The sequence below is a fragment of the Melanostigma gelatinosum genome (genome assembly GCF_949748355.1).
Source record: "Melanostigma gelatinosum genome assembly, chromosome: 1".
Classification (NCBI taxonomy): Eukaryota; Metazoa; Chordata; class Actinopteri; order Perciformes; family Zoarcidae; genus Melanostigma; species Melanostigma gelatinosum.
In genome coordinates this window covers 3,394,179-3,419,867 of record NC_136634.1, presented here as the reverse complement: position 1 = coordinate 3,419,867, position 25,689 = coordinate 3,394,179, and the positions used below count along the sequence as shown (strand labels likewise).

The window sequence follows — 25,689 nt, the reverse complement described above, 5'->3', positions numbered from 1 at the left end:
TCCGTTTGTGTTTTCTTGGCAATGGCACAGCAGTACAGATGAGGTGGTGGAGGGGCTGATTAGCTGGAAGTGCCCGGGGGAGTTTTAGGGTGTCCAGGGTGATGGAGGTGGCCAATTATTTTCCTGGCCGCACGAAGAAGAAGAGGCCGTGACCCCTGGCCTTCTCAGCAGAACGACTGATGTGTTGCAGTTTGCCCGCGGCTTGGAATGATGCGGCTCCAGTTGTGGAGGAAGTAAAAATCAAGTCAGTTAACTGTTCAACACTGGACTGTGATTGGCAGTGGACAGTAGATTTCCAGCACAGAGGTAGCAGGGCGGATGAGCTCCTAAACAGAAGGGCATGTGTTCAAGCCTCCTGATTGCTGCATCCATCAAAAGTCATAAGGCCAGTGTCACTTGCAGCCTTTGGCAATCTGAACCCTGAAACTGGCCCATAATTCCTTTCTGATGATTTATGTAGTATTGATTACTGAGAATTAAACATCAACTATGTTTTGGGTTTAGTGTTGTGCTACATTTGTATGGCTTTTATGGCATGAAGTACTTCTGAATATTGTTAATATGGTATGTTTTTTGGCCAATGTTTTTCTTTCTATAAGTGGAAATCTACCAAACTCAGGCCAATGAGGTGAATTAAAATGTGTTATGTGTGCAAATTAAAGTAAACAAATACAACTACACACTTTAAGTAGATCAGAATTAGCTGTATCTGTTGAATCATAAAATAATCAGACAAACGTAATATGATACATAAGTACCAAAGGAAAAATTAAAAGGTAGGTTATTCATTTATATGACTTATTTGCAACTCTTACAATGCACTATCCATATGAAAAAGAATAACAAATATGTTTTATAATCATCCTGAATTCCTATATATTGTTCCACTTCTTTATTAAGAATTTGACAATTATTTTAAGAAATTGAAGACTGTAATTAATAATCCTGTACTAAGTAGTAATTGAATTAATGCCTTTAACTCCCTTTAATTAGCAAATAACGCATATCTTTTCCTGCACTGCAGATGTTAAATTGTGTGTCAATCACATAAAAGGAGGCGGCCTCTTTTGTTTACAAACGCCTCTCATTGGATGATATGTGTTACCGGAAACGCCTTAAAGAACATATCCTTCTTGTGATTGGCCAGGATTGACACGTCAACAAACTACGTGCCGGGTGCAAATTGGTCACTCCTTCGTCCCCATAAGGCAGCAGTCTACCAGTAGCTAGCGCAAACATGCCAGGCATCAAGTAGCGGATTGATGTGTGTGTTTGTGCGGTCGTCTTTCTGCTTTTTAGCTCTCCTGATAACCGTCGCATACCCCGTTTCCCCTCCCCCTTTACAACTGTGTTATTTCTTCCGTGATAGTCACACAACAACATAAAACTGAAGTTTCTTTGGTAAAGGTAAGGCAGATTTTTTTCTCCCTTGCAAAACCGCGCACCGGCTCATCCAAAATGGCGTCTGCTAGCTAGCTAAGCAAGCTAAAGATAACAACGTCTGACATAAGCTCGCTCGAAGCTAACCGTAGAACGGCAACGCTATAGCTGAGGAGCTGGCGGATTTAGCTTAGCTTACTGATGGCTCAGCTGATTTACATTCGAGTAGAAAATGGCGTCTCAATAGTATCAGTCATGATGGTATAGCTACAAGCACAGCCGACTGGATGTATTATTAGCTGCTAACCACGCTGCCCTGCCCCAATTTACTGCAGAATGGTGCAACGGTACCGTTAGGTTTGCAGGTCCTCTGTCTAAAAAAAGCAAACATACATAGTGCATCTTCGGTTTGGACAGCTAATACACTATTCCAATGTAACGCTAACTGCAAACCTCTTATCCTCGCATATGGTTACACAACCGACTAAACCATTTGTATATTGTAAAAACATCTGACCAGTATCGTGATGTTGGCTAACTTATGGATTTAGCAAACCCAACTATAGTGAATTCGTAAATGTTAGCCGGTTAGCTGACGTATCTTTTGCTTTATTGCAGCAAAGACGAGCACATAATTCTGCGTTTTTGGGCATTTGTTGTCATTGTGCCCAGCGCGCTTATAAATGCACCAACTAATACGACTAAAGTTGTATTTTGTGTCGTGTTTGTAATTACCTTCATGTGTTTGGTAATGATTAGATGTGTCATTAGTGGGGAGGCCTGTAACAAAGATTTGACCACTGAACTGTTTATCACGCTCAGCTGGCTAACTGACATCCTTGGATGACGCCTCTTGCCCTCTGTAATGTTGTAGCTACTGTTGTATTCTACCAGTGTGCATTCCCCCTCCCCCCCATGCAGTGACTAATTGCCCTCCCTTTTCTCTTCCTCAGCACCGTTCCCATCCCTTCCTATTATTCTTATTCTTTTGAGTATTCTTCATTGTCAAGCCGCCAAAGTGGAGAGTGTGATTGCAGAAGGGGGTGCTTCTCGTTTCAGGTAATAACCCAAAGCTTGAACACAAAATAACAACAAGGGCATCCTTTTTTAATCTCTTCTATGGTTAGCCCTCTGCTAGTGTTTTGGGGCAGGAACTTCTGGCCTTCAGAACAAAGCAGGATGTGGGAAGGCTCAAAATGGCTGTCAGAAACCTTTTTGTAAAGGGGGACCCGGTAGACGTGATGACCCACGGGAGGATTTCTGAATATTGGTGCTGGCAATCACCCTGTTGACAGTTTAGAGTCACTGTCAAACCCAGGATTCAGTGTTAAAATGGCTAGATTGAAATGAATCTGGGACACCGTATGTTAGATGCATTCTTCATCTTAAGGGATTTAAGGTTGCCGTGTTATGTTGCAGCATCTCATTGGGTACCAGTAATGTATATTTCTAATATGTTATTTGGCAGTTGGCAAATTGGTTTATCATTGATCTGTTAAGAAAAAAAGAATGCATTGGAAATAACTTCACAAGGCTCACAGATGCCCTGAATATACAAATAATCAGTCCCAGTCACTGCCCGATGTGCTTCATTGACTTGGCAGTTTGAGTATTAATAGACTGTGATGCCACCACAGCAGCAAAGTGTAGAGAGCAACCTGTTCTGCTTTTCTACTGCACCTGAAGCCGTGCATGTCGCCCTAGTTTTGGTGCTCCGCATAGTGTTTTGCTCATGGAACCGGCACCAGAAGCAGGGTTAGTAAACGGTGAGAGTGGTACAGTGGTTAGTACTTCTTCTTCTGTTACTTATTCAGCCTCTCTTTTAAACTCTCAAACCAGAGTTGGTGATTATTGGAGATGTGGAAAGACGTACAAAGACTGTTCAGATGAGTTTTATTTTGTTTCTGTTGAGTTTGATGATCTGAGAGCTAAAATGACTTTCGTCAGACTCGAGTCTGTTGGCTTTGAGGAGAGTATATTAATTTAGTTTTGTACTTTAATAAATTATGATTATTATATATTAACTTCAACACGCGTCAAATTGAGTCGCAGCGAAAAGGGGTGAAAATGAGCGCGTCCAACGGGTGTCGTGGTTCCATCACTGCTGATTGGAGCTGGACCCAATACACTGACTACTGCATTAATTTGTCCCAGGAATATATGCAAATTGTAACTTTTCCCACTAAAGACCAAAGCCGTGTGTTCATAGGTCTTTTGTCAAGAGTTTTAGTTATCTTCTAATAGTTTAGATGTACAGCGCATGCTTTTAGGGAACGTTCAGCAACATAAAGCTCATCCAAATCGACTAATTTGTGTGCATAAAATAAGTAACTCTCAAACTTGGGTTCATCAATAATACATTCTTTAAAATAATCAACAAAGGCCAATAACACTACTGCAGGGCTGTGCCACAAAACCTGAAAAATGGAGCAGAAAGATTTGTTGGAACTCAAATTTTAGTAAAAAACAAAAGAATGTAAATGAAATAATGAGTATAACCAAATGTAAATCCCAGAACTCTGAGACAGTGTGGAATGTGTGAGCAGCGCAACATGAACGGTGACGCCTCGGCTGTATCGGTGGAAGACGTCCAGGCTACATGTAGAGTACACTCCCCTGGGCTTTGTTCCACTCAGTTGGCTGACTCGTGCATTAATCCACACGCCGTCACCTTAGATGTGCGGCTCTTTAACGGAGTGCATTGTCCGTCTTGAAGCTGCGTCTCTGGCTTTCAAACAGCTGTCACAGTCAAACAGTCACATCATGCAATGTTTACACATGACTCTGTTAGCCAGGCCAAGCCGTTATTCCTAATTGGTTTTGACTTTCAGTTGGTCAACGGTTTATTGTTTAGTGTTAAGTGACAGTTTTAACCTTCATCGAGTGTTAGGGTACATCCATTCCATTCGCGCTTTTTATATCTTTATAGCTGATTGTATTCTTACTTATCTTTGTGGCATTTCAAATGTTAGTTAATCTCACTTGTAAGCTCTTGTTCCCTTGTGTCTTTGGTGTAAATAAAGGTTGAATGTATGAATAGGCAGTGCATTTAACCTTGTTTCTTATGAGGTTGAGATTCAGGCACATTCCATGTTTTTGCATGAACCTAATGCGTTTCCTTCCTGTGTTTGCTTCTGCAGTGCTTCTTCGGGGGGAGGAGGTGGTAGGGGCGCACCTCAGCACTATCCCAAGACTGTCGGCAACAGGTTTGTCATTTGGAATTTTTCCATAGCGCACTTAATGTACAGTGATTTAATTATTAGCATTACGGCACTAGTAGGATTCCCCACTGCAGAAAAAGTGGATGAGACGGCTTTGTTGATTAAAGGGCCCGAATTCCAGGAAACTCTGATTTGAATACCCAGAAGTCCTGCTACTTGAGGTCAGTCAGCTGCAGACAGAGCATGCATGTTTACCAACTGGGCAGTCTGAGATTATTTTAACCATGAAGGGTAAAGCTGAAGCCGAGCATTGGCAAAAGAGTTCACACTTGTGTGAAACAATATGGGTTTTGTTTTGGCATGGTTATTATCTACACCTGAATTTAATTTTTAAGTTACTATCAGGAACTTTTTAACTGGTTGAAACATGAATACTGATGCCTCTATATGACCAACATAAGTAAACAAGACCATCAACCTGTTTGGATTCCTGCAAAATCTGACAACCATGCAGGTCCACCAGAAACTCGGCTCCGCCTCCGGCAGCGACCAGCCCCGTGCAGACAAACTCAGATCCGGCTTTGCTGCCACCTTCAACCTGCAGTTGTAGCTCCAGCGGTAGGAGGAGAGCTCAGCGCCCGGTAGCGGCGTCTCCTCCTCCAGAACTGCTGTAGGTAGACGGTCAGACCCTCCTGCAGCCGCATGAGAGGGTTTCTAAAGGGACTCTGGTGCTCTCAAATGCTCCTGCTTTTATCCACAGGGTCGCCAAAATCACCTCTAAATAAAGGTTCCTCGTAGCAGCTTGTATGTGGTTCTTTTCTTTCGTTGGACACAAGTTGATAGACCTGGTAGTGCAGCATTTGTAGTATGAGTGTGCAGTCACTTATAAGATAATTATAAAAGGGATTCGGTTTTGTGCGAGAACAATAACTATATTGCAAGGTCGGTGTATTTTTCTGAACCAGCCATGATGTCTCCAGGTTCTGTGGTACTCAGTGTGTCTCTTTCTCTCTCTCTGTACTGTAACAGCGAGTTCCTGGGGAAAACCCCAGGGCAAAGCGGTCAGAGATGGGTTCCTTCACGAAGCACTAGACGAGATGTTAACTCCAGCACCGAAAAAGAGCGACACGATGCAATCTTCAGGAAAGTGAGGGGGTAAGATTCAAGTTCATTATCCATCCCGAGGGACAAACTGCTTCTTTCTTTCTTTTTCTTTTTCGGCTCCCTCCTCCTCGACTTTTTATCCAGACTTACCTGGAAATAGTGACCAAGAATTTCGATGGCTTGTGGCTCAAGGATTGCACTTCAATAATTTCACTTCAATTTTAGCAGAGTTTACAAAACGTTGTATTCAGACGAGACGGTATGAGAACATTGGACATGAAATCATGTCAACATGTTCTAGTAGTATGAACCTTAAAATGATTCTATGTCCCCTTTTAAGGAAAATATATAACGCCAGCTTCAGGGACAGTGTGTTGAATCACTGAGACGGCATGTGCTCTGCTAAAGGCACTTAAGCCCCTTCACCTCCATGTCCGGTGATGTTTCCAAGTAGAAAACACGGAGATGACGGCGTTTCCCGTAGGCGAGCTGGTGGCCACCACACGGGGCAGAAGATAGACTCAGCAGTGGCAAAATGATTGTGCATAAAATGCAGTTTTATAGACTGAAATAAAAAACTAACAAAAGGTAACCTCTGGATCTCCCTCGTTGCAAACATGCTTTTCTAAATCCCTGATCATAAAATGAAGGTGTGGAACATAAACTGACACGCTGCTCTCTGTAGAAACAAAGCCAGTGAAGGAGGAGGAAGCCAATGTGGATAATGAGATTTAGGAAACAGCCTGCGGATTAATAAAGCATTACTAATTGGCGCTGTCGCAGCACATGAAATGAAGCTGCAGAATGAGTGCTTAGGCAGTGAATCATTATTAAATGGTGGTTTGATGATTTGTTTTTTAAAAGACTACAACTGATACGTAATGCACTATAATACAATCATTTAGTGTGTTTGACTTGATAACTTCAAAGAAACACCAATCTGTTCTGGGTCTTTCATGGGTCTGATGCCGCTCCGCTGATTCCAAAGGAGACTTTAGCTTTCTGTCATAAAGATCTCTGTATGATCAGTCCTGGAGAATGAAGTCAACATATTAGCCCTTACTTTTGAATATCATGGATATTGAGATTAGGGTGTTGAATTGACTTAAAGTAGAGCACAGAAACATATTATTACTCAATACTAAGTTAAGTCAACTGTTCTGTTTTGCAGGTGCAATTGTTCCGCTTCAGACCTGGGTTCTGTGTGAGATCTTATTGAAGGATATTTGTGAAAGCAGTCTGGTGTAAGTGGGCTGGATGCAGGTGTTTTTAATGGAAGTGGTGGTGTTTGTCTGTAAAGTGTCAGCCTCCAGGTGAAAGAGTAGGGGCTGATCCAAAATAAGGATGCTAACGTTAGCGCTACTAATATTATCGATTCCATTTCTAAATAATCACTTTTTAACTTCCCATGTAAAAGAACAATTATCTCAGTCGATCATGTAATATTGGATAAAGAATGACTCACTAGGCAATTTTATTAAATCGGGATAATTTTTTTGCTGAGGTTGTCCCACTAAACATGGTAAAACCCCTTCTTGATATTATTACGTCCCGCTAACATCTTCTTCTCATCTTTTTTTTTTCTAGCATACTCAACAAACTCACGCCTGACAAGTTTGACAAGCTATGCCTTGAGCTCCTGAACGTGGGCGTAGACTCAAAACTCGTCCTCAAAGGAATCATCTTGCTGGTAAGGGAACGTTTTTATCCTCTGCTAAATCCCAAATGTGAAAATCCATCTTCTCGCCAGGCTGCTGTTTTTGATGACCCTCTGGGCTTTCTCCCCCCTCTCTCCTCCCCCGCTGCGGTTCAGATCGTAGACAAAGCCCTAGAAGAGCCCAAGTATAGCTCGCTCTATGCCCAGCTATGTCTGCGCTTGGCAGAGGACGCACCAAACTTTGACGGCCCTTCATCTGAGATCCAAACAGCCCAAAAGCAGAGCACAGTAAGTGTGGCTGAGGGCTGATTTGTCCTCATTTATATCACTGCTGCTGCCTCGATCAAAGCTCAGGGTTTTTCTTCATGTCGTCATTGTTTATAACTCTCTGTAACTCATTTCTTTTAATCTGTGCTTCTGTGGACATTATTTGACATTATTCTAACCAATGGATTGTTATAGACCTTCAGGAGACTGCTCATTTCCAAACTTCAAGATGAATTTGAAAACCGCGCCAGAAATGTTGAAAGTAAGTTCTTGTGAGACGTTCAGTAATTAATTAGTTTAGCTCCTGTCCTCGCAGCATGTCCACTAAACCTCTGTGTCTCCTCTCACCTCAGTCTATGACAAACATGACAACCCTCTTACTTCTGAGGAGGAGGAGCAGCGTTCCATTGCCAAGAGCAAGATGCTTGGCAACATTAAATTCATCGGGGAACTTGGCAAACTCGACCTCATCCACGAATCTATCCTTCATAAGTGCATCAAAACAGTATGTTGATTTTTGTGTGTTTGAAAGAAGCTTTTAATCTTTGTGTTAAGAGTGCACGTCAAGGGTTCCAATCAAAAGAAATACTGCATGCCTTCATGAAGCCAGGCCAGAGTACCTGGGATGACCCTCCTGCATTCCTTCTCTCCTCACTGTTTTTCTGAAGCTTCTGGAAAAGAAGAAGAGAGTCCAGCTCAAGGATATGGGGGAGGATCTGGAGTGCCTCTGTCAGATAATGAGAACTGTGGGGCCGAGACTCGACCATGAGAAAGCAAAGGTAACGGCTCCAGCCTTCCATGTCATGAAGATGCACCTTACAGTCATGCATTGGTAGAAATGTGTATGAACCAAGAAAGAGAGTCGGTTATGCTTTTGCATGCAGAAGTCAAAGCTCTAGTAAACTCTACAAAATGACCAGTGCGGGAAAAGCAAAGCAGACGTTTTACATCCTGGTTTCTGTGCCTCTGTGGTCCTGCCTGGGTGGACTGTGTCATCCCAGGTCGTGGCTAAGCTCACCTAAAGCCCCACTTGGCTCAGAGCCGGCGCTAACGTAAATCCTGCTGCCACGCTGTACTCTGCCGGTCCTCACTCTCTCTGTCCTCCTCCCTCCAGTCTTTAATGGATCAGTATTTTGGCCGTATGCTGTCCTTAATGAACAACAAGGAGTTGCCCGCCAGGATCCGCTTCCTGCTGCAAGACACAGTGGAACTGCGAGAAAACAACTGGATCCCCCGCAAGGCTTTCATCGACAACGGACCAAAGACGCTTCACCAGATCCGTCAGGAGGCAGTGAAAGTGAGTCGTGAAGTCACCGTGCTGGTTGTTTGGATGGCCCATATTTTGGGATGATTAATAGTTAATGTCCACCATCAGAAGCAGAGGTTGAGACTTGTTAAAACTCTCCCTCCCTCCTATTGTACGTGAGTCAGTAAGACGTGACGATGAGTTTCTAGCTTGATAACAAACTCGAGTTAATGTTAAAAATGAAAGTTCATTTCTGGGATTGACTTGTAATCAAGTCATTGGACAATTTAACGACGCCAGCTGTTCTTCTGCGTTTCTGTAGGATTTGGGTGTTTTCATCCCAGCACCCATGTCTCAGGGGATGAGGATGGACTTCTTCCTGGAAAGCCCCTTCATGCCCAACAGAATGAAACTGGACAGGGAGACTCTCGGGGGATTGGCCGATATGTTTGGGCAGATGCCAGGTACGGCCTTTATTTGGTGTGTTGACCTGTGTAGTGTCATCTCGTCATGAGTTCGTTTCCTTTTTCTTTTCATGTTCAAAGATCAGTCAGAAATCAGACGGTCTGTTTTTACAGCTTTTTCCGTCATTGTTGTTAAAAGAGAACTTGCTTTTCTAACCTGCCAGCGTGTTTCGAGGTTTGCAGCATTAATTTACCTCAATCCATGTTGAAGTTGTGGTGCGCAAAAGTGATGCAAAATGGTTTGATCAGTTTTTATTATGATTACCTCGAGGTGGTCAGTTGATATAATCTCACTCCTCTGAGTTAAACCTCGACTAACATCTTCTTTGGACTTTGTTCACTCAGGCAGTGGGATTGGAACCGGCCCGGGAGTTATTCAGGACAGGTACTCTCCTACTATGGGACGCCATCGCACCAACCCGCTCTTCAACGGCCACAGTGGCCACATCGCCCCCCAAGCACAGGCACAGTTCGAAGTGGGGCGAAAGTCTTTCGTTAAGTCCAACCAGGTAATACTTAGCAAGCGTGAACATCCTGAGGTCAAAGCTTAAAGTGACCCACTAATGCCCATTGGACTTTCCACAGGTTCAGAACCAGCACTTCCAGAACCACATGGCCCAGCAGCAGGTCCAGTCCAAGGACATGACTCCACGATTCAGCAAGAAAGGACAGCTCAGCACAGATGAGGTGACTAGAATTAGCGTTAGCTGGCTTGCAGGCGATGGACAAAAACACAACGGTTGTTTTGCTGTGAAGTGTACTCAACGATATCTGAGCTGAAAGCTTATGATTGTTGTTACGGTATCATCACACTAACATCAATGGCTGTATTGTGAAGTCCTGCCTGTCGGTGTTTAAGTCTTCATGTCCAGTGATTATAAAAAGACGCGTTATTCTAAGGAACACAGCCTGCTGCCAGTCTATCTTCTACCTCGTCCTCTGTGTTTGATCTCCATCTTTCTCATCCTCCCTCAAGCTGGTAGCTGGTCGGCTGACTGCGATTATGAGATATGAGGGCATGGGTGTAGTTGATGATCAGATTATAAAAGAAAATGTCAGCCCAACTGATCCTAATTAGTTTTTTGTGTTTGACACTTGCTGGTCCCACAGATCAGCCTCAGGCCTGCTCAGTCATTCCTCCTCAACAAGAACCAGGCACCCAAGCTCCAGCCCCAGATCCCCACCATGATGCCCCCCAGCGCCCAGCCCCCACGCACTCTAACCCCTCCCCTGGGACAGGTAAGAGACGGTCCCCGCTCGCAGATTATTTTTGACTTGCACAAACCTACCGGTAGATAGAACGCAATTTAACGAATGGAGAAAAACAAGTGTTAAAGAAAATGTTTTGAGATGCATGTGAAAGGCAGAACGAATCCTAGCCAAACCAATCATCAACTGCTTCCAGTAGATCCGTAAAATCCAACAGATCCTTAAAAAGGATGGCGGAACCAGTAACACTCGTATTTTGTCCCTGGCTGCTAGCTAGCTGGACGACATGGGGAAGTGCACATTCAATGGAAATAAGCCGTTAAGCAACTGTTTTGCAGTGTGGTTGAAACGACTACAAGGCGATGCACAGGGGGCTCGTGTATTTTATGCAAAAAGCTTTACAAACTCGGCATGTTTATTGACAAATTGGTCATATATGGCATTCAAAAAGTCTTGGATCTAACTTGCTTACAGCTGCAGGAACTCTGATGAAATGTTATGGTTTCTTGGTGGAACTCTATCTTTAATAATCACATGACCTTTCACCTCAGCCTCCACAACTCGGGCTGAAGACCAACCCTCCACCCATCCAAGAGAAACCTCAGAAGATGAACAAGAAGCTGCCTCCTTCCAAGGAGGAGCTGCTCAAAATGACGGTAGGCAAAACAAATAATCGTACTTCTTTCTAGAGCTGCTGCAATATGTTAGAAATAATATGAAGTTACCACAAAGTTAGTCTGTCATACGATTCATAGGCTGTTTATCTTTTAAAGGCAGCTCTTCTGTGTTGCGATTGGTCCACGACGAGGGCACAAATCATTTGTCACATTTGTTGGTCGGACTGTCCACCGCTCATTTTCTGTTCGCTCAAATCTCCACTTCCAGGAGGCGATCGTGGCCGAGTACTTGAACAGTAAGAAGCTGACTGAGGCTGTGAGCGGCGCAAGAGAGATGAAGGTGCCCAAGCACTTCCTGCCGGAGATGCTGAGCAAGATCATCGTGTGCTCCCTGGACCGTCCTGATGAGGACAAGGAGCACGCTAGCACTCTGATCCACACGCTCCGCACTGAGGGCCTCATCACTGGAGAGAACTTCATGCAGGTAGACGGATCTGTTCCTTTTTAGACCAGACTGACGCGTACTGATGAGAGACCACTTAATGCTGTGGCGCTTCCTCTTCGGCAGGCTTTCCTCAACGTCCTGGACCAGTGCCCTAAGATCGAGCTGGACGTACCCCTGGTGAAGTCCTACCTGGCCCAGTTCGCGGCCCGGGCCGTCATCGCAGAGCTGGTGAGCGTGGCGGAGCTGGCTCACCCCCTGGAGAACGGCACTCACTTCCCCCTCTTCCTGCTTTGCCTGCAACAGACGGCCAAGCTGAAGGACCGAGAGTGGCTCACAGACCTCTTCCAGCAGAGCAAGGTCAACATGCAGAAGATGCTCCCAGGTACTTGTTCCTGCTGCATTAACATCCAACAGATTCAATCTTTAGAAAAGTCCCACTCCTCCCCGAATGCAACAGTGGTTACAACTGTCCCCTCAGTGGGACAGTTGTAACCACTGTTATTGGGGCTGGGTGTCGTTTATAATAATAATTGTTAATTCAATAATACCAGCGACAACTGTACATGTTTCAGACTACTTTAATACGTATCCACGAACAACTGTTGCACATCTTCCGGTCCTCTAGAACTACCTGCGTCACACGCACGCGCACTAGTTAACTCAGGACTTAACAATAATCACCCCCCGACCCACCATGGCAGGACCTGGTGGGGTTAGCACTGTTAGCTGCTAGCCGCTGACCTCCCCTCTGAATACCTGACTTGTTGTTCCCGGCAGAAATGGATCAGAACAAGGACCGCATGCTGGAGATCCTGGAGGGTAAAGGCCTGAGCTTCCTGTTCCCGCTGCTGAAGCTGGAGAAGGAGCTGCTGAAACAGATAAAGGCAGACCCCTCTCCACAGTCCATCTACAAGTGGATTAAGGACAACATCTCGCCCAAGCTTCACACCGACAAAGGCTTTGTCAACATCCTCATGACCAGGTAGACACACAGCAAAGTCAACTTTGAGGCTCAGTGAAGTTTATCAAAGTTAACGTCTAAGTATAAGAACAGTGAAAGTGGTCTCTGCATCACAATTTCCATGTGCAAAGTAATTGCAATTGACAATATTCTCCCAATAATCGTACTTACTAAATATACTTAACTCTTAAAATGGCACTAAAGCATTTTAAGAAACAAATATTTAGATTCCATCACAGATGTGAAAATACTTTTTAGTGAAGAGCAATCTTAAATAAGGTAATCCTAAGGTCCCCTGCATCAATAAAGGATAAATAATTTGTTTTGTGTATGTATTTAAAGAAGCACAAGACTCTTCTATTTGGTGAGAGGTCCTCTGATCTCCTCCCAGTTTCCTCCAGTACATCTCCCAGGAGCTGTGCATGACGGAGGGCGATGAGCAGCTGGCGGCCCCCCCCAAAGAGCAGCTGGAGCAGGAGAAACAGCTGCTGCTGGCCTTCAAGCCCGTCATGCAGAAGTTCCTGCACGACCACACCGAGCTGCAGGTCAGCGCCCTCTACGCCTTGCAGGTGCACTGCAACGCCAGCGCGTTCCCTAAAGGTACAGCACCTCCAAGTCCCGCCCAGGCCACGGGAGCACGATATAGACGATAACGTTTTGCAAATGTATTGGTATCAGTTTACATAGACCGGTCACGAGAAATTTCATGAATAAAATGCACAAATTATTTTGAGTTGGGTGAACCAGAAGGTTAAGAAAATTCAATAATGCTGTTTCTTTTAAATTCTTTCCTCGTAGGCATGCTGCTGCGCTACTTTGTCAACTTCTACGACATGGAGATCATTGAAGAAGAAGCCTTCCTTGCATGGAAAGAAGACATCACCCAAGAATTCCCGGGAAAAGGAAAATCTTTATTCCAGGTACAGTAATGTTTTCACCGACAGAATATCCTCAGCTACTCGTGAACGTCGTGCACTCGAGCGCTGACGTGATGTTTCTCTCCGTCAGGTCAACCAGTGGCTCACCTGGCTGGAGACGGCGGAGGAGGAGGAGTCGGAGGAAGAAGCAGATTGAGAAACCGAGAGGAAGCATCATGGCGTAGAAGATCAACCGTTATCTTTATTAGTACACTCGCCTTTCATTTATTTAACTCCAATCTTCATTTAACCACTACCACGGGGCACTTAGCTGCTTCTGTCGTGCAAATATAAACCGAAAAGCTTGTACCTGTAGGGCCTCGCGCGTTACCAGCCGTGACCGTCGATGGGCTGAGAAGCCTCATTTGATCCGTTGCCTGATGGATGTTTGATTTTTGGATCTGCGTCCCGATCAGCTACATGAATTTCTGGAGTGGCTCAACCATGCGTTTTATTTTCTTCTTCGAAACTGTTGACTGAAGTTTGTAACTTCATTTTCACTGTATTGCATGTTTTTCATTTCCAATCACTTCATTTTCCTGATTCGAGACTTCCCGAGTAGCCAAGAGCTTTATTTAAGAATGTGCAGGATCTCCCCTTGAATATAGCGAATTAGTGGTCCTAACAGCTGAAGCTGTGAACAAAAGGACCCGTCGGTGTGATCTTCTGTAAGGGCGCAACGATGAGAGCGAAGCATCAGCTGGCAAAACGTTTCAAAGATGAACTGAGGTGCGTGTTTAGTCGATGCATGCTTACTAAAAACAACTGTTCTTTTTCAATAAAAGTGCTCTTCGTAGTCGCCGATGATGAGCATCGTCCCTCGTGTTCTTTTCTGTGATTCCTCTCTGTCATTGTCCATCTTTTATTACATGAGTGGTTGTAATACTCCCGATCCTCCTGATGATGCAATGTTTGTTTAAGGAAGCTGTAGTCATTGCTGTGCCACTAACGTTTGAAAGGTGCCGGTGTTTCTACCTCTTCCATGGGCTTTTGTTGCGCTAGAATAATGAAATTACTAAAGAGAACTGATGGCCCAACCACATGCTGAAGTGTTTGATTCAGTCCTGGCCTAATGGCACAATAACTGTTGAAGCTTCACGTGGTTTACAAGTAGGAACATTGAAGCAGGAAGAGAAACGGCTTGTTTCTTTATTAACAGACAGCGCCCTCTTTGAGACACGGCCCTGTTTAACGGAGTTTCATTTCGCCCAGTTTAACCCCCCCCCCCCCCCCCCCCCCCCACGATAAATAACCGTTAAATAAGTAAACTACTTTTACCCAAAAGTTGTGCCGACAAGCGATGTTTATGTATGAAGGCGATGGGTTTGGATCATATTGTACGGTATTCAAAATGATTGTGTACCTCCTACTGCTTTAATGTCAATAAAGTCCAGTCCATGAGCACCAAAACTAGTTTTCACTTTTATTTATGTTATAAACTCCCCGTTACAAGGCTCAAGAGAACAATTCTTCCCCTGCTGGTTAGTGACCTAAAGGAGATTCTCCAAACCTCTGATTATACATTTTAACAGTTATGTTGTACAAAGTGTACAAAGGTACAAACACTGACCTTTGGCATTATGAGTCATACATTTTAAGTTCAGAGCATTAATTGCATCAAACAACTAATCTGATGTGAGTTAGTCGTCATTTCTACCGGAGTAGAGTGGCGTTGCGTGTTATCCGAGCTTCTCTACATATGTGGGCTGGCCGTGCATGCTTTTAACGCCCGTCAATGTGAGCGTCACACACTTAATGCGTAAGCACTGTTGCCCTGTTAGCTGCTGACTGCTGTCACCATGTTGACTCCCATCAATCATCGCTATGCTCTGAATTTAGAATTTAGCACCTTGAAATGCCAACAAAAACGGATTGTACTTCAGTTTAATATTCAAATCAGTTTTTAGATACAGATGCTTATTTGAGTCAGTCACAGGTACAAATACAGACTGCACACTACATACCCATCTTCAGCTTTAAGTAACGTGTACAAAGGAACCCATGAGAGGAATAGTAGAAGCAGTTTCGGGGTCAAAATAGGGACGATTGATGTGAATGTAATAAATGCACGAAGTACAGTTTGAGAACGGTATGAAAACTGAATAAATATAAAGTCTGGTGATTGACTTCAGGCTTTCAAATGTCCAAACCAAAGCTCCAGGAGTGTTTTTTTTTCTCCCCAACAACACATTTGAATGCAGAGCAGGTTTTGCCCTTCATCGTGGACTATTCCTGGTCTGTGGGGATCCAGAAGTACTCCACCACCTTCCTGCTCCTGCGTGGAGGTGCGGAGTCCGGTCGCTCGCCTCCGAAGGCGGCCAGCTCGTCGAAGTGACTCGGGCCCGGATCCCTGCCCGTGTGGGGGGCGGAGACCTTGAACGTGGTCCTGAGGAAAGGATTCAGTTAAAAGCCAGTGAGTGATTGTACATTTCACATGCAACACATCCCTCTCGGGGGGGAATCCTTTCAATTGACCTTTCACCTTTGTGATCAGGCTTTTCTGTCCACATCCACACATAGATTCCCCTCCATGAACCTTGTTTTTCCATCCATAAAACCATTTGGGTAACACTGCATTGTCTTCGTTGACATGTTGGATGTACAAGAGTTCCATGTGTTGGTGAAATGAGCTGTTTTTAGGGCCCTCTGGTGGCCACGGCGTTACCTGGATGAACTCCTTTCCGCCTCTTCTGGACCAGATTCAGGGGTGGAGATGTACACGGGGTCACCTTCCTGAACAAAAAAGACAATTCAACACTTTTACATGTGTATTTTATATGTTAACATTATTCAACAGCTGTAGAGTCATCTCACCGTAAAATTTCTCGGGGCGCCGTCTTGATTTTTGAGAATTCTAACCCTCTGGCTGCTTTCTGTCATGCAGAGGAAGTAACTCTTGATGTTGGCTTGACACTGTTGGGGAAAACAAACGTAAAATGTACCTTCCATTTGATATCCCATGGACCGCTCCCCGCTGAGAGGCCCATCCCTCTCGTCTCTAGCGTGTGATCGGCGGCGCGGTCGTGGATGCTCTTACTGCTTTGTTCTGCCTCAGGGCCTTCAGGTCCTCCTGACCTCTGACCCTGTCGGCTAACTCCCGGTGCTTCTCCCTCCAGCCCAGACACTCGGCCGTCCTCTCCTGCCTCTCCTTCTCAGCCAGGCGCCTCTCGGCCTCGGCCTCCCGCTGAGCCTGGTTGGCCTTCCCGCCCTCCTCCTCCGCCGCCGCCGCCCTGCGCCTCGAATTCAGCTCGCTGTGAACACAAGACTTGAACTTACACCCCCCAAATATCTCAATTTTCCTCACCGCAGGAGCTCACGCTTGACTGCGCTCCTTTTATTATTTGCCTTTCGACTTCTATTTTGTGTTTTGAAACTGCTGTGTGCGTCATGACAGAAATTAAAATGACAACCGGTCATTTTAAAGATCCCGCGGATACAAAAACAAAATGATCAGCATATAAATCACAGCAACAAGTGATGAAACGAGGACACTTAAAGCTCTTTGGTGTACCTGTGCAGCCCAGTTATGTTTGTTATGTTATGTATATATATTTCTGAGTCTTTTGGACTCAATCACCCTCTTCTGACTAAATTATCTTCTTGTTCCACAGTTTGCGCTTGCGTGTGGATTTCTTGCCTCCTCGAGGTGAAGTACTACACTATTAGTATATACTATATATATAATATACTAGTACTGTGTTCCTTGTTGATAAGCGGTTACAATCAGGTTTGACCTTCAACCTTGCTGCTCATGTGTTTATATGTCGGTGACGTCGTGAACCTAAAGCATCCGTCCTCTGGTGCCGTTGGCATTGTTCCAACTCCCCGTCTTAACTAAAGTGGTGTTTAACGCGACTGGCTTGGCTTTACAGTCTACAGTCATGTTGAGGAGAATATCGTAGTTTGGGTTAAAACAAGGACGTGTAGTCACGTAAATTCAGCTCAACACGCTACAGGTTTCGTGCATCCGATTAGACACGTACGACGGTCTCCTGGGTGAAAGTCGTGTTTGTTTGAACCAGACAACCAGAACTTCAGCAGTCGTGAATTTGAGGTACACTTTTAAATCCCAGAAATCAAATAAGAGCAGATTGTGGACGAGAATAAGAGGAAATTTGTTGTTACATCACTTCCTGCATGAGGCCCTCCTGTCCTGCAAATTCAAGGTGTATTTTTTATACAAAACCTTCTGCCTATAGTGCAGCTTTAATGTCCAAACATGTATGTTGGGTTGACAGCCAGGCGTGGGTGAAACGGACCCACCTCTGTTTGAGCTGGACGCTCTCCTCTGTGGTCTGTCTCAGCTTGTGTCGGAGGTCGTCCCTGTCCCCCTCCAGCCTCCCGTTCTCCCGCAGCAGGGCCTGTTGCTCCCCCGACAGCCGGTCCAGCTTCAGCTTGGTTTCAAAGGAACTCGTCTCCGCCTGTGCAAGTGAAAGCTGCAGGTCTGTGTGCTGCAGAGGGGACAGGCAGGAATCAATGTCACGGGTCAGAATGCAGTCGATTCGGTCCACCGCTGATGTTCCGTCCTGCTTGTGCTCCAGCTGATTGACGGATAGTAATGCTGTTAACTAAAAATCCAAGATCCACATCTGGTGGAAATTAAGACTGTTGGCCTTCATTTGTATTTGTTTGTTAAGTGTTTCCTCTCATCCCATGATCTGGAGAAAGTAATGGGTTTCTCACGTGTCATTTTACGCCCCGTCGTGACTGTGAACCGGTTCTATTTAGGGTCAACAACACACATTTCACTTTAACAGCTATACATACGAAAAGTAAAACGCTGTCATTTGTATGTCCTCACTTAAATAACTTTCCATCCAAACCACAACCTTTCCCAAGTCCTTTTGTTTTCTTAAATAACTTTAGAAGATCTCACACGATCCGCTGTGCGAGGACACGGCCTTAAAGCGCTGATGTATATCTCAAAGTGTTTGGAACACCAGTGGAGCTCCCAAGGAGAGCATCACGTGTGCTCTACATGCAGTTCCACCGACTGCGGCCTCCATTCATCCCCGCTCTGTCGCTAACAAGTCGTACAGATGTGAGCGTGCGGGTCAGCTGACTGTGTCCACCTCTTCCTTAAGCTGCCGCAGTTCTTCACTCAGGCGGCTCCTGTCGGCCTCGGCTGTCCCCTTGTCCCGCTGACAGCCGAGGGCCCGGGCCTCAGCCAGGGCCCTGCTCCTCTCCGCCTCCCCTCTGGACTCCTCCGCCTCGTCTGCAGCCCGCGAGCACAGAGTCGCCCTCTGCTGGCTCAAGTACAGCTTCTGCTTCAGCTGATGGGGGGGGGGGGGGGGGGGGTGTTTAGAGAGAGAGAGAGAGAGCGAGAGAGAGAGGTGGGGGATGTGAACTGTAGTGACGTGGACATGAAACAGTAGAGGCCTGCCTTTGCTTCTAGATGTAATACGACTCCCAACACAGTGACTGGGCGGTGAGCTGGTCAGAGGGGGCCATGGGAGTTGATCAAGTTCTATTAAATTAAAGCTGGAAGCAGCAATGAACCGGCCCTTCACACCGTCAGGGGTACAGGCGAGGTGTGCAAGATACCTGGTGGCGATGGAGGCATCCCTCGACAAAGCTTCATGAGTTTTCTAGCACCCCAAAAACATGTCCAAAGTACAAAAATATAGATCAGAATAATAATAAGAGTATAATGCTAACAACAAAAAGGCCTTCTTTAGCTGCTGCTTCGGAGACGAGCTAAAGCACCGCTGCAGATACAATAACCCAGAAACAGAAAAGTAACTTGAACTCAACACTGTGCCCTCGTGCAGTGCTGTGTGCCTCGATACAGGTGTTGTTACAGCACCAGTGGCACTGCACTAGACCTGGTACTGGAGCCCGGAGCTGTTGCGGGTATGGGTCATATTACAGAGGTGTCACTTCTTCTCTGGCTGCTGCAGAGCTTTGCCCAAACTGAGATAACCATCAGGGTAAGACACTGGCATTTTCCAGGCATGAAAAATGTGTTGCATTATGGGAAATGTAGGATCCAGTGTTTGTGGAGCTTTACTACAGACTAGAAGTCAGAATATCTCAGCCTCTTCTGCAGCAATCTCATCCCTTCAGTTTTGAATTCAACTTCGATTTTTATGAATATCAATGAGATAAAATAACTTAATTCCATCAGTTCTCAGGAGAGACGTTTCCTACGTTTCCTCACCTCTCGAGCGATGCGTTGTTTAAAAGCGTGCCCAGTGTTGCTGTGTACCTCTTTGACGTGAGCCTGCAGCTCCTGGTTCAGGTCCCTGAGGTTCCTCATGGTCAGCTCGTTCTCTGTGCGCATCATGATCCGCTCCATGTGGATCTCATTTGATAAGTACTTGTTTTCTTTCCTCAGATCCTCGCATTCCTGGAGAAAGATTACATCGACACTGACCGCTGCTTTGCCAGGAACAAATTCCTCATTCCAACATTTTTTACACATTCATCAACGCAAATAACACATTTTTATTCTTAACATCAACCAAAACTCAACCATCTTAGCGTGTATGTTATTGTTTGATGAATATTTAAACTCTGTGATTCAGTGATTCAGGTAGTTGAGAAAGCAAATGGAATCCAGAAAATGTCCAGTTGTCATAAAATATCAAACACTTTAAAGACGACTGCAATTTAATGACAACTGAGCAAAGTCCTTTGGTGATGAAGATCATGAGCTGTGGTTGAAAGCCCCAGTATAGATGTTCTGTTACACCTGTGATGATATGTCACAGTGAGTACGGTATTAAACGCAGATCTGTCACGTTTCAAAACAACGACGGCCACTACAAGTTATGCTGTCCCAGAGCTGCTTGTGGTCACAATATGTTCTGTTTATCTCGTGTCAGTGAGTGTAATTGATCCAAACAATGTTCTCTTTGCGATTGTTTGACTTTAGTTCCAGTTGAACTCACTCATTTTCTTTCACGTGGGATCATTCTACACTCAGCTTCTATGACACTGAACACCCCTGTTGGATCACGTTCATATTTCTGTCACATTTCTGAGTTTAGTTGTAATATTTCCAGTGCCCCTCTGACATAACTGTGTGAATACAGTATTCTTCCTACAGTAAAGTTGACAGACTCTCTGAGGATGCTTGCACCTCTCCTCTCCTCTCCTCTCCCTCCTTACCTTCCTTTTTCTAACCAGCTCTCCCTGCAGGTGGTTGATCTGGAGGAAGGAGCCATTGGAGCTGATGGCGCTGAGCGGCCGGACCGCCCTCACGGGCCTCCTGGTCAGTCTGCAGAGACCCTTGACCTCCTCCGCTGTCCCGCTCCCGAGCCGGCCGCCTCTGTTCACGTTGCTGCTGCTCGTGGAGAAAGACTTGCAGAGGCCGTCGTCTAACGAGGACCTCGCAGCCGTCTGCAGGTCCGTGTGGGATTTGGCCCTGAGTGACATTTTGTCTAAATGTCGCCTTCGCCTTAATTGTGACGATGCTCAGCGGGGAGCTCCCGGTTTGTGTTCAGAATGCGATGTGAGCGAAGTTCTCGGTTTCACGTCGAGCTCACTGGGGCGGATCCTATCACCAATTATTCATGAGGTAACGCGATAGGACAAACCTGCACGGGACAGACGCGCGGTCTCTGCTTTCTAGTTCGAATTTTGACTTGAAACCTTCACACGCTGAGTCAGATCACTCAACGTTGGCGGCATATTCTCAGACTCCCGGGCCAAAGGTCATGTAAAACAGGGTAGCGGGGTCACAGAGGGGCGGGACAGGGCTAGTGGTGGCAGGAGGTCTGTTGTTCTGCCTTTATGACAAACTTCACATCGCTTATGAAGTCAAATAACAGATGCAGGATGCAGACGTGTGAGGGACATTTCTTCGCTGTTACTGCTTTGCTGTTTGAAAAAGTACGGCAAGCCAAGGGTGCCATTACGTAGTCGCTTGACTTTGACATTGAGGACCGCTGTTCATCCTGTCTCCCGTCAGCGGTGCTTTCTTTTTAACCACCACAATCTGTCCTCAAACTTCTTAAATCTTCTTTCCCGAAGAGGGTCATGTGATCCCATCTCAATTATTACATGATCACTGCTACCAGGGCATTTTTTCGTTGGCATGATTACAACTAAACTATAAATATGGCATATTTTGCATTTCATACAAAAGTACTGCATCCCCAGTCTGGTCTCTGGTCTCCCCAGACTTGCTCATCCCTCTTGCCGCTCTTAAGGTGTTCGTATACCTATGGACAGTAATGCACTATAATTTGTGGATATCCAACGTAATGGATTTGTTTGTAATCAACATAATCGTGAGCAGAAACCACAAGTCAACGTTGACTTATTCGTCACGACATTTCTTTTTACCCAAACCACGATCTTTTCCTGAACCCGATCAAGTCGTTGTGTTGCCTAAACGACGCAGGCCCACTGATCACCGGTGACGTTACCAATATCGATAATGCATTTCATCAACTGAATATACATATCTTTGCAACTTGTGACAAAAGTGTCTTGTTGTGACAGATCTGTCACAACAAGATCTGTCCACAGACGAAGCAGCAGCAAACACACGCACAGACTCACAAGGTGAAGACAGCACCAGCCACATGCTGCCGGGCTGGTAAACGTACCGCAGCTGAACAGAAAACAGGAGAGCTGCACATGATTATAGAGAAGAAGAGTAGAAGAGAAAACACGCAGGGACAATGTGGAGGAAGTTCTCTTTCCGACGAGCCTGTCAGAACAAACATAGCTCTGGAAGGCAGATGCTGGCTAAGCAGAAAAACTCCAACCCTTAAAAAACAAAACTATTTTCAAGTGTATGTCTTCATGCGTATTTGGCTGAGAAGGCCAGTTCCATAAAGAAGTTGCAAACAGCCAACATGACTGAGTGTTAATTAGTTATTCGTTTCAGAACACGCGTTGAAGTTAATGTGACCCGTCGTCCTGCTTCAATATTTCCTGGAAATCCTCAATAACTAGTTTATTGTTGAACGTGCAGTATATGCCATATATCCGTCATTCGATGCCCCAAAACAACAGCGTTTTGAATCGAGCGCACTGAGAGTCGGTCCTGCTGTGGATGTGCGTTATCTCGTGAAGGGGCATCAAGCAGATTTCAACCCCTCTTCCTGTTTCCTCGGCTCATTTGTTCTGGGCCATTTCCCTTTGCGTTGGCTTTATTTGCTTCCTCTCCTTCAGCCGCTGCAGTTATATGTATATTTGTATTGAAAACATGGCAAGATTTAGTTTTTTCACTCGATGCTTACTTTTGTCTTTTGCAGCCTGTTTGCAGGTGTCCGACTCCAATCCAATTAAAGGTGAGTGGTTGTTTCTGATGTCGGCGAGGCAACACAATTATGTATTTCATTTAGATTCCTGTTGCTGCGGCATGAATGTAGAACAATGTCATTTCTTTCATGTGTTCATGCATGACCTCTGATGGAGAAGGGGATATGTTCAGGATGCTTTGGCTCAGACTTCTGCTGTTTCTTCTTCTTCTTGCTTACTTTTCATGTGACGTTAAAAACAGTTTTCTGTGTTCACAGTCGGCTAAAAGTTTCAAGAATGCATGAAAAATGTGAAAGCATCAGATGTTACCACGAGTTAAATGTGGAAAATATCAATTATTAATGACGTTATGTTTGTTGTTTTGTGCCCACAGTACTATGGGTTCATCTGTGGCCTATGTGCACCAATATTATGGATTATTTACTTTACATCAACATGTACTGTAAATTGAAGTGGGAAATTATAAAAATGAACACACATCCTGCTGCTGTTTAAAGGATACATTCACACACACACACACACACACACACACACACACACACACACACACACACACACACACACACACACACACACACACTGTGTGGATAAGCTTCAGTCCAGAAGTGATGATGTTGTTGGTAACAGGACGCTTGATACGGTCTGACATGCTGTTGTTGCCGCATGCTTTTTTAACATCTGTATTTTTTTGTTACAAAACGTCCGCAGTGCCACAAAGTCCCAGAGCTGCTGGAGTCTTCTTGCTTATGGAAGGAGGAGAATACACGTTCAACTTCACGGCTGCCAGCGCGGCCTGCCTCCTCCTGGACGTCACCGTCGCGTCCAGAGCGCAGATGGCGCGAGCAGTCCGGCGCGGGCTGGAGACCTGCAAGTAGGCTGAGAGCACGCGACTGTTGTAGAACACCTGCTGAGCGGTTGACCCTTATGCAGTGTTGCAGATGTTTTTATGGCAAAAGAAAGCCAACGCTTTGATCTGAATCAATTATATTCATGTAATAAATGTTAAGCGATTCATCAGATTCCATGCAACTTCCTATGAAGCGCAACATTTCTCCACACATGCAGTTGTACTTTCCAAGACCTGTAAACACACTTTAAAGTAATCGACCGCACAGACGCTTATTTTCACAAACGAAGCTGAAACATTTCATTTTTTTCAACAATCCATTCATTTGATTCTTCACACTTTATTGACTATGTGAACAGATTTGGCTGGATAGCTGAACAGATCGCAGTCATCCCACGACTTACAACTGACAAAAAATGTGGAAATGGCAAAACTGGTGTGGTGACGTGGTCCGCAAGTGCAGAAAGAAGGTTTGGTGTCTTCTGCTTCAATGCATCAGGTACTGTTTATTGCCTGTACTCTATACTGGTTATATGTCTCAGTGTAGTCCCTTGTGTAAATATATAAATATAAACCTTTTGTACCACCTGCAGATTTAGAGGAAACATCAAACAGATCAACAGCCTGTCCACAAAGCTCCACCCTCCCCACCACGCTGACAGCACTGTCCCACACCTCAACACCTTCTGGGCCTTCGCTCAGATCAGCAAGCAAGTCTCCACCTTCAAGGAAGCCGTTCACCACAAAAGCTCCCGAGCAGACATCTTTCATTCTCCTCATCAAGAGGACACATTCAACTCGGATGTCCTCCACCTCCCCCACTCTGAAGCCTTCCTCCACTCACATTCCTACCTCTCCTCCTCAATTCATCAAATCCAAACCCACCGTGGTCAGTTTAGTCTTTTCTGCCTCGGTTCATGCCTCCACTTTCTCTCCTTCCTCTGAGTCAGTGATGCCACAGCCGACGAGCTCTGCCAGACCTCCACTGGGAAGTACGTCCTCGTCTTTAACTTTTTGTTTGAGGTTTTATGTGGTTGTGTACCAAGAACAGGCACAATTCTCTGCTCGAATTAGCTTATTTATGCCTTTCTGTTGTTCAAATCAAAGTCCAGCAACCTGTTCACGGTTCAGTTTACATTTCTGTAAACGCCATTTTATTCTCAGAGTAAACTTTGTATTTTCATCAGACGTTTTCCCTGTTTTACCGTAATTATAACCTGAATGAAATGCCAACCTAAAAGCTGCAATACTCCCGTTTTGGCCACTAGGGGGCAGACAAGACGTCACAATAAGTTGTTTCACAAATAAAACCTTTAAAAATCGTGTAAATACTTTTGTTATGCAGGCCAATAATGATTAATGTCTAAAACACACAAACGATCAAGTCAGGTAAAAACACAAATGACCGATGGATGTAGAAAATGCAAAGAACAATATGAATAAACAAAACAAAAAATGATCAATACAAAGCGTTGATGCGGTTCATAAGAGATTGATCAGCTAGATTGTAAGTAGATCGTGGAATGTTTAACTACCAACTATGAAGTAACGAGTTGTGTATTGTTGTGTATAGTTAGTCTATTTCTTATGCACAAATCACATATTGGGATGACATGGAATGAATTTTGCAACATTTTGTTTATGAATTCAACTTTGTTTTGCTTGTAGCTGTGCAATATAAATCGGACAGAGTTTGTGGTAATCATTTCTAAACGTGTCTTTGATTTCTCCAGATGTTCCCACAGCACTCATCGTTCTTGGCGTCATCGTCGTGCTCCTGACAGCAGCAGGCGTTGTGTGGTACTACAAACTGTGAGTGGTGTTGTCAGACGTCCTGTATTCATCAAAGCGCTGCCTGGACACGCAATACTTTGTAGCAGGAGGCTTTTACCAAACTGATACCAGAGAGGAACATCGTCTGAAAACCTCATGAATGTTTCTACAGAGTTGAATCTGTGTTTTTTAATGTGCATTTGTTTTCTCTCTGCTTTTGGAAAAGGAATATTTTCACCTTTTGGTCTCAGGAGCCGCAGAAGGACGAGATCGAGACAGAGATGTGGAAGCGCTCCGACAGCGAGATGGACCTGCATGAAGGAGGAGAAGAAGAAGAATCAGACAGGAAGTACTCCAGTGACATCACTCTGTGTGTGAATCCAGACTTCAAAACAAACCCTTCAGAGTAGATGTACTATATT

At 44.9% G+C, this 25,689-nt stretch overlaps 2 protein-coding genes across 2 annotated transcripts in view; both read left to right on the top strand.

The window, feature by feature from the left end:
• The window catches only part of eif4g2b (eukaryotic translation initiation factor 4, gamma 2b), a gene marked incomplete at its 5' end in the record, with an annotated part of 76,312 nt that extends 62,074 nt beyond the window's left edge, over positions 1 to 14,238 (top strand). Inside the window, 20 exons of the mRNA XM_079276379.1 lie at positions 2,334 to 2,439; positions 4,521 to 4,586; positions 5,571 to 5,696; positions 7,233 to 7,335; positions 7,459 to 7,590; positions 7,765 to 7,831; positions 7,923 to 8,074; positions 8,238 to 8,348; positions 8,684 to 8,866; positions 9,138 to 9,279; positions 9,625 to 9,788; positions 9,865 to 9,966; positions 10,390 to 10,518; positions 11,040 to 11,144; positions 11,374 to 11,589; positions 11,674 to 11,932; positions 12,328 to 12,532; positions 12,903 to 13,111; positions 13,310 to 13,431; positions 13,520 to 14,238. Of these exons, the coding sequence (XP_079132505.1) occupies positions 2,334 to 2,439; positions 4,521 to 4,586; positions 5,571 to 5,696; positions 7,233 to 7,335; positions 7,459 to 7,590; positions 7,765 to 7,831; positions 7,923 to 8,074; positions 8,238 to 8,348; positions 8,684 to 8,866; positions 9,138 to 9,279; positions 9,625 to 9,788; positions 9,865 to 9,966; positions 10,390 to 10,518; positions 11,040 to 11,144; positions 11,374 to 11,589; positions 11,674 to 11,932; positions 12,328 to 12,532; positions 12,903 to 13,111; positions 13,310 to 13,431; positions 13,520 to 13,585 (2,765 nt within the window). The 3' untranslated portion in view covers positions 13,586 to 14,238. The remainder of the gene's footprint in view (positions 1 to 2,333; positions 2,440 to 4,520; positions 4,587 to 5,570; positions 5,697 to 7,232; positions 7,336 to 7,458; positions 7,591 to 7,764; positions 7,832 to 7,922; positions 8,075 to 8,237; positions 8,349 to 8,683; positions 8,867 to 9,137; positions 9,280 to 9,624; positions 9,789 to 9,864; positions 9,967 to 10,389; positions 10,519 to 11,039; positions 11,145 to 11,373; positions 11,590 to 11,673; positions 11,933 to 12,327; positions 12,533 to 12,902; positions 13,112 to 13,309; positions 13,432 to 13,519) is intronic.
• A 7,360-nt stretch (positions 14,239 to 21,598) lies between these two features.
• On the top strand, positions 21,599 to 25,677 carry lyve1b (lymphatic vessel endothelial hyaluronic receptor 1b; the record flags this gene model as incomplete). The annotated part of the gene is made up of 6 exons (XM_079276368.1): positions 21,599 to 21,605; positions 23,356 to 23,518; positions 23,854 to 23,993; positions 24,088 to 24,486; positions 25,228 to 25,306; positions 25,494 to 25,677. 6 exons carry the CDS (start codon positions 21,599 to 21,601, stop codon positions 25,675 to 25,677), a joined length of 972 nt encoding a protein of 323 aa, XP_079132494.1.
• Positions 25,678 to 25,689: the final 12 nt, after the last annotated feature.